Source organism: Callionymus lyra, chromosome 10 (assembly GCF_982586985.1).
Source record: "Callionymus lyra chromosome 10, fCalLyr1.hap1.1, whole genome shotgun sequence".
Lineage (NCBI taxonomy): Eukaryota > Metazoa > Chordata > Actinopteri > Syngnathiformes > Callionymidae > Callionymus > Callionymus lyra.
This window is the reverse complement of record NC_141827.1, coordinates 20806635-20816189: the sequence shown is the minus strand read 5'-3', so window position 1 is coordinate 20816189 and position 9555 is coordinate 20806635. Positions and strand designations below refer to the sequence as shown.

At 41.4% G+C, this 9555-nt stretch overlaps 2 protein-coding genes across 3 annotated transcripts in view; one reads left to right on the top strand and one right to left on the bottom strand.

Moving 5' to 3' along the window:
• Positions 1–1732, top strand: myog (myogenin). 2 transcript variants are annotated; one of them, XM_087800163.1, is made up of 4 exons: positions 1–805; positions 922–1021; positions 1081–1192; positions 1277–1732. In XM_087800163.1, the coding sequence occupies exons 1-4, from the start codon at positions 272–274 to the stop codon at positions 1392–1394; spliced, it is 864 nt and encodes a 287-aa protein (XP_087656289.1). In that variant the 5' UTR covers positions 1–271; the 3' UTR covers positions 1395–1732. The 2 variants fall into 2 exon arrangements, with proteins under 2 accessions (XP_087656289.1, XP_087656290.1); XM_087800164.1 differs by having other exon boundaries at positions 5–805; positions 1081–1328.
• A 1520-nt stretch (positions 1733–3252) lies between these two features.
• ppfia4 (PTPRF interacting protein alpha 4) overlaps positions 3253–9555 on the bottom strand; it is a 56673-nt gene continuing 50370 nt past the window's right edge. Inside the window, exons 24-30 of the mRNA XM_087800245.1 lie at positions 8889–9064; positions 8203–8300; positions 7664–7839; positions 5610–5678; positions 5347–5530; positions 5152–5249; positions 3253–4632 (exon numbers count right to left, since the gene is read on the bottom strand). Of these exons, the coding sequence (XP_087656371.1) occupies positions 5191–5249; positions 5347–5530; positions 5610–5678; positions 7664–7839; positions 8203–8300; positions 8889–9064 (762 nt within the window). The 3' untranslated portion in view covers positions 3253–4632; positions 5152–5190. The remainder of the gene's footprint in view (positions 4633–5151; positions 5250–5346; positions 5531–5609; positions 5679–7663; positions 7840–8202; positions 8301–8888; positions 9065–9555) is intronic.

The window sequence follows — 9555 nt, the reverse complement described above, 5'->3', positions numbered from 1 at the left end:
AGTGTAGATGTGCAGCAACAGCTAAACGTCGTGTCGGGTTTCTGGGGGCTCGTGCTAAATTTAACCTGCTGATCCTGGAGCAGGCAGAGGGGTTTAAATGCCAGCCTACAGTTGCTCCACGCCAGTTGTTCTCCACACGTCTTCCACTCATCACAAACTCCGAACCAAGGGCGAAGACACACACGTACACTCCACCACAGAGGCAGCAGGACCGAAGGCCGTTCGCACTTCATAAGGGAATTCAGGGAACTCCGACCCAGACGCGTCCAGTATGGAGCTTTTCGAGACCAACCCGTACTTCTTCCCCGACCAACGCTTTTACGAAGGAGGCGACAGCTACTTCCCCTCGCGCCTTCCAGGGACCTACGACCAAGGAGGCTATCAGGACCGCAACTCCATGATGGGATTGTGTGGAGGTCTGTCGGGCGGCGTCGGGGTCGGTACCACGGGAGTGGAGGATAAGCCCTCTCCGTCAAGTTTGTCGCCAGAGTCCGAGCCACACTGCCCGGGTCAGTGCCTGCCCTGGGCCTGCAAGCTCTGCAAACGCAAGACGGTGACTATGGACCGCCGGAGGGCCGCCACGCTCAGAGAGAAGAGGCGTCTGAAGAAGGTGAACGAGGCGTTCGACGCCCTCAAGAGAAGCACCCTGATGAACCCCAATCAACGGCTGCCCAAAGTGGAGATCTTGCGAAGCGCCATCCAGTACATCGAGAGACTTCAAGCCCTGGTGTCCTCGCTCAACCAGCAGGATTCAGAGACGGGACAGCAGGGACTTCACTACCGACCCAGCCAGACCCAGCCCAGAGTGAGTAGCGACAGTTTAAGGTTCTAAGCTAAACGTTTAGTTTATCGGTCATACTGTTGGGGTTTGCCGTGCGGTAACGCAGAGTGACTGACAGCGACTTGTGTCCGTGGCAACAGGTGTCGTCGTCGAGCGAGCCCAGTTCAGGCAGCACCTGCTGCAGCAGCCCCGAGTGGAGCAGCACCCCGGACCAGTGCACTCAGAGCTACAGCAGCGAGGGTGAGTTGCGGACAGTCGAACATCTCGGAGCCCGTACTGAAGAACGTTCTTCTCCACAGACCTCCTGAGCGCAGCTGACTCTCCGGAGCACGCCAACCTCCAGAGCCTGACCTCCATCGTGAACGGGATCACCGCCGACGGCGCCGTGCCCTTTCCAGTGGACATTCCCAAGTGAGCGCTCCGCTCAGCAGACCCCCACACTGATTGGAACCCAAGTTTTTTGTCTTACCCAAAATTCTCAAATTGTGTAAATAGTATCAGTCGAAGTCCTCCACGGGTCTGCTGTCACAATTCCTGTCCTCCCACTGGATGTCCACTCTGCATGAACGCCTCGATATTCCAAAAAGATCCAGACAGAACCACAGAGGAGTGACAGAACCTGCCTTCCCCACCTGACTTAATTTAATCTTTCCAAAACCTTTCCCAGGTGTTTGTGTTTGTGTGTGTTCCTTTATGCTTAAAAAGTGTATTTGTGGGGCCAATATGTTCCAGAGCAGTTTTGACCAAGAACCTGCTTAATCTAATGCTAGTGATGTAAATACGTTCCCTTTTCTACAGAGTGGTTTTCTTATTGTATTCTTTATTTTATTTTTTTTTTGCTAATTTATTTTTGACTTTTATAACTAAGATTGTTGTGTATTTGTAGATGTTTTTGGAATAAAGTTATTTTCTGTCCAGTCCTGGAAAATAAAAAGACAATTTTCAATATGACGTGTGCGCTTAACTGTGTGTCCCTCAGCTCTCACCCTAGTGAGCTGGGATAGACTCATTGTAGTGGAGCACCTTCGTCACAGTCGGACAGTTTTGAGACAGTTTTGCTGACTAGGTTCGTTGGTGATTTCATCATTCAGTTAAACATTTGTTTGTGACAACGTTCTCATTTGAAAATGTAAGTAAAACAATTGTGTTTCAAAATATATACATTTATTTATTTTTATTTCCACTTCTTCATGTCAGTTTTTGTACGTAGCACATTTTGAGAGACTATTTTGAAGAAAACTAAATATATATAAATATATAGGCAATTGTCAATATAAGATATCATGATTTATGTATAATAAATAAATAATTGTAGTAATAAGTAATAATAGTAAACGAGTTTAAGGATACATATTTTTTAAATGTTTATTCTTGATCACCAAGTGTTAACTTTTGAGAAAGTTATTTGCACAAAATTATGTTTTTATGTAAGAAAAAAAAAGGTATAATTTTAAAATAATCTTTTTATCTTTCATGGACATGTTGTATTTAATGATGTATTTATTTTGTTCAAAATCCAGAGCATAAATTCTTTATTGTCTTCAACACCCTCCACCTCCAAATTAGTAGTGAAATTAAAAACAAAAAAAAACAAACTAAGAGTGAATTAAATGACAACCCTTTAACCGTAAAACATAATGAGGCATTGAGTTGATGTCCATGAAGGAATAAGAGATCATCAGAATATTTTAACGGTTGATTCAATATATCTTTATTAACTCTAATTATGTCCATTTTTACTTGGGAAATTTGTCCATTTCCTACATATATTATCACATTTGTCAGTTTTTAAGCTTAAATGTATTTTTTTAATGAAAATATTTCTTATTTAGCATCTATAGTTATTGTATTTGTCAGAAATGTCAGGATCAGGATTTTGTGTTTGTAATACATCCACCATTAATGTATCTTTAACTAGAATTCCTCCAGCATTGGAAATTCCCAAACAATGGGATGTTGTTGAGGTTTTTTTTTTTACATTTTTATTTTCAATAGCCAAATTGCCCTTGTGCTTGTGTCTTATAATAAATAAAGGTAAAAAAAAAAAAAAAAATCATTCTGTAAATAATATGAACGTTGATATTTTTTTGGGGGGGATATTTATCAACATTTTATGGGATTAATCCTCAATATTATATACATTTTTATACACAGGCTGGTACTATTCAGGCCCCGTCAGGTAACATTGGGGGCTTCTTCAAACCAATCACAGGCAAAACTCATTCATTCATTAAGTTTTTACCGCTTTATCCCTTACCAGGGTCACGGGAGACTGGAGCCTATCCCATTATCAAAGGGCGAGAGGCAGTGGACACCCTGGACAGGATGCCAGTCTAACAAACAAAGACAGACAACCATTCACACACACTCTCATACGTGTGGACAATTTCACCAAAGTTCTCGATCAACCTCTGTACTGTGTTTTAATGATAATATGATACAATATGTAATAAAAGAAAATTCAAGGAGAGGAATTTTTAAAAAACAATTTTACTTATGTCTATATAGAGTCATAAATACAGTACACTTCTTTAGATAGCCAAATAATAAAATCTTGATATGTCAGCATAGTTTCACACCTGGAATAAAGACACAGTACTCGTAGCTGCCACATAGCACATTACACCTTTTAAACACCTTGAAAAAAAAAAAAAGAACCTGTTAAATTAAAAAATAAGTAATTCGATTGTACAGCCATCCCGCAGCTCACTGGCTCACACACTGTGTTCTCGTCGGATGAGGCGTCTCGAAAGCCAAGAGTAGTCGTCGCTCAATGGCTGGTCTCCACGGCAACTGAATGGAACACGACTGGAGAGGATTATCCGTCACTTCGGAGCAGTTTTCAGTGGAATTCATTGGTTTGTGTTGAGCAGCAGTGTAAATTGGAAACAAATCAAGTTCAAAGAGAGGAGCTACCGGGTTCACGCGATGCACCCACGGAGAAGAGTCGGACGTCCACGCACACACACACTTCATATTAAAGGATTCTCTCTAGTCTAGGCTACATAGTGTCGTACAGAAGGCGAGAGGTGAAGAGAGGAGAGAGGTTCCAGCTACGCGGCGTCAAAAGAAGAGGAGGGAGAGAGAGAATTTTTCTGAAAATTTTGGACCCGCGAACCTGTGAGGAGTCCGTTAAGAAACACGCCTCTTGTGAGTCCATTTCACCAACGATCACAAACTTACAGCAAAACACACGAGAAGGCCCGACACAGTGAGAGAGAAAGAAAGATAGAGGGAGAGAAGAAGAACAGTCACTATTGAATACAGGGCATTGGGTTTCATACAGCAGTCATATAGTGTTTTTCCATATATGTTCCCAATATATATATATTTATATAGTACTTTTTTATAAAAAACATATGTCTTCATTTGTTATGTACAATAATCCAGGATACCTTGCATAACCGTTTGAGAGGCGATGTGCAGTGGTCGCGTCGATCCTTCCACTCTCTTCACTGTCACCTCCTCGGCGCCCCCAGGAGGAGAACTCGACCGCTCCCTTTTCAGACGATTAGAACAAGGTTTGCGGAGAACGGGAGCACGACACCACGACAAGGCTACGGGGGGTCACTGGGGGTAGACCAGGTGGGACGGGGTACAGGGGGGAGTCTCCTCGACAGCAGCGAGTGCAGCTGGGCGTCTCTCTCTCTCACAAAAGAAAGTTCAGAGGTCAGAGTCGACCTCCGTATTGCACGTGTCCGTAAAAGAGGTGAAGGGTGCGAGGCAGTGACGGGGCGCCGATGGTGGGAGGACGACGCACCACGGGACACCACCAGGTTCCGCCTCCACTGATTTGGCATGTCACTCTCAAAAGGCCGCAAGCATGTGTCCGTATAGGTAATGAGAATGCACTGGAAGAGAGAAGAGGCCAGGATTGGAAAGATGAAAACATGTCGAGGAGCGCTGCCAGCTCTGGATCCAGAGTGTGTCCGGCTTAGTCGTGAATCGTAAGGGATTATAGAGGATAGGGGAGAATGGCTAATTTCATTTACCGTAAATACAAGATAAATGACACGCTTCAAATTTTATGAATTTCCTCAGGACAAGCCTTACCCCAAAAAGTGTCCGGGTAAAAGAGGATGTATCGTCAACCTAGAATAACCAATCATAACTTTCCTTACTGAAGAGTTGGCAACACTTTTAAGGTTGTCATCGTTGAGTCCTACATCATTAACGAAACACTGAACCCTGTCTGTGGCGTCTTCTACCATCAGGTTATTTACTAGAGATTCGGGAATAACAAGGCAAATAATCCATCTTTTTGGATCTTTATGCTACATTACACATGCCAGGCCTGTGTGTGTTGGAATGCTCCCCCGAGTCGAGCTCAAATTCAAGTGACATCATCAAATGAGGAACACAACACTCACCCGTTCACATTAACGCTCCTGTTAGTAAGCAGGGAGGAGTTAGCATGAGTAGGTCCGCACCGCAGATGGATCGAGCCTTGGCGGCGTCGGAGGCGGAGCTTGTGAGGGAGCGGCACGACAAGAGAAACACAACATGCGGTGAGTCGGCCAGAAATAAAAAACAGCTCAGAGAAAGTTAAGAGTCGCGAAGCAAACCTTCAGGCTGCAGTTGCTTCTTGTTCATCAAGTGGACCGAGGGTGGGATTGACATTGAGGGCATGCGGAAACCGGCCGGAAGCGTCTCCATGGAGCCGGCCATCATCCCGAGCCCCGTACCACCCTCGCGTGCACGGAACCTTTTCCTCCACGACGGGGAGCGCCGAAAGGTCTTGTCATCTCCCTGCGGGCGGAGTCCATCGTTCAGTTGTTTTCTGTGTTCCATCTTGAGTTCAGAACCGAGAGTCTCTACAATACTTCACCTCCTCCAGTCGTCTGTCGGTTCCCAGAGCTAAAACGTTGTTGAACTCCCTTTCCAGAACCTGACGTGCCTGAACAGAAATACCCAAGAGTCAAATACTCACCAAACAATTTGTCCTTAAGTAAAAATGTATTTGACGTTTTTGCCTAGGTGACCAAACTTCTTTACAGTAGTGGGTCAGACACGGCAGTTTCATTCATTTAGATCAAAGCTGAAATACTATAAAAACTTCCAGGAAGAAAAAAGAAAGACATCTTCTAATTTTACAGCACATACAGACTGTGGTGCTGAATGCAAAACAATGCAACTACACTGTTCTAACAACAGGGGGAGCCAGAAACAAACATGATACATTTTACTTAGTGCTGCTTTAAGGGTACTGTTTACGGACCTGAAAGCTCAGGAGTATTTTCTGTAGCATGCAACAGCTATTTATTAGTCAAAATCCAACTATAAACCATTTGGCCTTACAGTGCACAAAAGCTACCTCCCTTCTAATGCATGTCACTATCATGACCAGAAGTGGACAGTAACTAACAACAATGACCTTGTCAGTGTTACACGACAAATTGAGAAATGGATGAAAAAAAGGTGCCTTTCATCTGTTTTTTTTATCTGCTAACCTATTAACCATGTTAGGCCTTAGTAACTTGACACAACTTCAGACAAGCAAAATACTTTCAGTACATAGAAACAGTGTGGTTAATATATTAATTAGGTTTAATTTAGGTCTAATCACAAATCCACAGAGATGTTATGTTTTCACTTTTATTTTGGTTTTATTTTGTTCTCTCACTTCCTGTGTTCTTCTCCAGTCAACTAACACACAGCTGGACCTCATGAGCAATGAAGAACCAACTTCAACCACCTGAGTCCAGACCTGTGTGCCAGATCAAAGATTGTCCTGCGTCGATTTGTAGTTGGTTTTCTTATTCCCTCCTTTGGATCATTCTTGTTGGATTTCTGGTATGTTGAGCACTCTTGCTTCTGTGTTTTAGTTTGTTCTTTATAAGTGAAAGTTTTCACCTCCTTGTTTTATTTTCTGTTTCCAGGTTCCCTGTTGTTTCCTTTTCCTGTTTTATGCCCCAGTTCATAAAACATTTTGATTTTTGGACTCTTGGACATTTAGAGACTTGGTTTTCTTTGATAAGTATTTTTTGACTTGTTATTTATTAAACATGTTTGTTTATTGAAAGAGTTGTCTGCTGTTTACACTTATCTGTACTTGGGTTCTTCCTAGTTTATATCGTGACAAGAGAAATAAAAAAATACACACCAGTCAAAAGCTTTAGGCAAACGTAGTGAAGATTCTATTTCTATTTAAAGGATATTTTAAGGCATTATCAGTAAATTATTTTGCTAAATTTCTCCATTGCACCCATTTTGTTTCGATACCTGTCTCACCTAAAAGGTTCTGGCCTGAAAATAGGTCAAAGGACAGTTTCACTTGCTAGAGTTGATTGACGTTTGATCATTTTTACTTTATTTTATGGCCGTCTTAAACCTCTGATCGCGACCCACAAGTGTTCAAGAATTGAAATTCCATCGACACAATAATGAAGTCCAGAAACAAATCTGGAATCTTCCATAGAAAACCCAGAAAAGATGGAGACTAAAGGAAAACTTATAAAGATGCTGATTTTGGTTGTACTTCAAGGTTAAAACTAATGCGAGTCAAAGTCGTAGAGAAGGAGAACGGTTTGTTTTTATCTCTTTAAAAAAACACACTTTTTACGTGATCCTGTCTTTTAACTGGAATCATCAATTGAAATCTCATTTTAATCATTTTATTCTTACGTGCTACTTTATAAATCAAGGGAATCTCACTTGTCTATAATATGATTTGTTATTATTGGGCAGTTCCTTTGTCATTAATTTAAAAAACAGGGTTTCTTTTAACTCTATTTTGAAAAGCACTTAGTGACCACTTGTCTGAAAGATGCTATATAAATACTTATTATTATTATTATTATTATAGATGGCTCACTATTTCGTCTATTACTTCCTCTAAAAGGAGTCCCAGACTCTTCGATAACCTTTCGACTTGTGCGTCACCTGTGTGTTCTGCATGGGGATCTGCAGGATGAGAGCGAGGCTGCTGTAGTCGAAGGTCTCGTCCAGAGACAGCAGCGCCCCGTGGACCCCGCTCTCCAGCAGATTGCCGCAGTACTCCCTCAGACCGATGGACTGAACCCAGTGAATGACCTGCTCGTTGGTCCAGACCAGCACATCTTGAATGAGGAGAACAGGAAATCAATTGTTGTAAATTATAGTATAACGTCACCGAGAATATCAGCGACGAGTGGCAGCAACTGCGGCACGAAAAACACTCCAGAGATGGATAAAGAGATAATGTGCATGTCCACATAGTGTCAACCCACTGGCACACTCCCTTTGTTCGTTTGAAGAACAGCTGTCGGACAGCTTTCCCAACTGGAACAGGCGGTGTGTGTCTAAACAGGGCAGGATTTTGATTTGAGCAACAGCTGAATCAAGTTCATGTGCAGAAACCCAAGGTCAAAAGGGCGTCACGGTGGGGTGTGTGTGTTTGTGTGCCTCGCGTGGAGCTTTCCTTAAACACTATTTAATCGCACCTTTCATATCATGCTGGCTGTCTTCTCTCCGTCGCTCCAGGTCCTTCCTGTCGTAGTTGATCCTCTTCAAGCACATGATCCCGTACTGCAGACTGGCCCTGAAAACGCTTGCGTCACTTATCATCTCGATTGCTAATGGATCTCACACTCAAACCATTCATTGGTATTAACTCTCTTCAATTTATTTATGAATAAATGTATTCAATTATTTGACATTATTAGCTACAAAAATATTCTAAGCTTTTTTTTAATCATTATTATTCCTCCTAGATTGGGTTTGAAAGTCTACTGCTGAAGTAAATGGATAATATCAAATAGAAAAAAGTGACTATTTGCAAACTATTCTGCAGTCGTTTATTTATTCAATTATGTTTTTTCTATATAAGAATTTCTATTGTTGGATTTCTGGACCTAAGTTTAGCCAATTAATAAAAGACTAACTAAGACTTACTTTATGAATAAAATTAAAAAAAAGAAGTAAAAATCTACTCTATAAAATATTTTTCCGATTATAATTATAATGATTCTTTCTTTTATTTTATTTTCTTGTCCTTTGTTAAATATAGACACTAATTTTCCATTATTAACCCATTTATTATCTTTATATTGAAGTTGTCCTCCAAGAACTGTTCAACTCTAATATTCATTTGGTATTTATTTCATACATCAAACCGCTCCGTCCTGACCTGTGAAAGCTGTCCACCATCTTGAGGTGGCTCCGCAGGTCTTTCTTGGTCAGATGGTCCAGCATGCGGGCGTCCACCAAACACTCCATGAAGTAGGAGCGGTACTGAGGCAGACCCAGGCTCGGCAGCCACTCGTTTCCGATCCACTCGTGGTTCATGTCGCCGTACGCCAGCGTCTGAAAGAAGAGAAGCGTTGTGTTGTGAGATCTTTCTGCTTCCATGAAGGAGAGAAGGCTTGGTGTGTGATTGCATGAAGATAACAGCACACACACAACTTTATGAGTTAAATCGCAGAGATGTATTATATTTATTATATTATAACGGAAAATCTTTCTCTGAAAACATACAGTTCAATACGTGATAGTAATAAAATGAAATTGTATTATTGTCAAAATAAACACAAAAATGTATAAGAAAACAACTACAGAAAACAAGTTAATATATAAAGAAAGAAAGAATGTTTCAGTTAGAGTTAAAACTCACTGCATTTGTTGCTCAAATGAACACAGTGCTGTGTTCAAGACTAGTCTTAGAGTTGGAAACAAATAGTCTTTCCTAGTACAATGGATCAGTTTATTTACTTGACAAAATGAGATAATTCATTTAAAATGTTGCTTAATTATTATGTTTATTGTACTTCACTTTCACTAAACAGTAGATGAATGTT

Bases quoted from the DNA above. Each gene is read 5' to 3' on its own strand.
- myog (XM_087800163.1), top strand. From the start codon at position 272: ATGGAGCTTTTCGAGACCAACCCGTACTTCTTCCCCGACCAACGCTTT. The intron at 1,022-1,080 runs GTGAGTTGCGGA...TCTTCTCCACAG, and splicing joins TCAGAGCTACAGCAGCGAGG to ACCTCCTGAGCGCAGCTGAC. The intron at 1,193-1,276 runs GTGAGCGCTCCG...TTGTGTAAATAG, and splicing joins TTTCCAGTGGACATTCCCAA to TATCAGTCGAAGTCCTCCAC.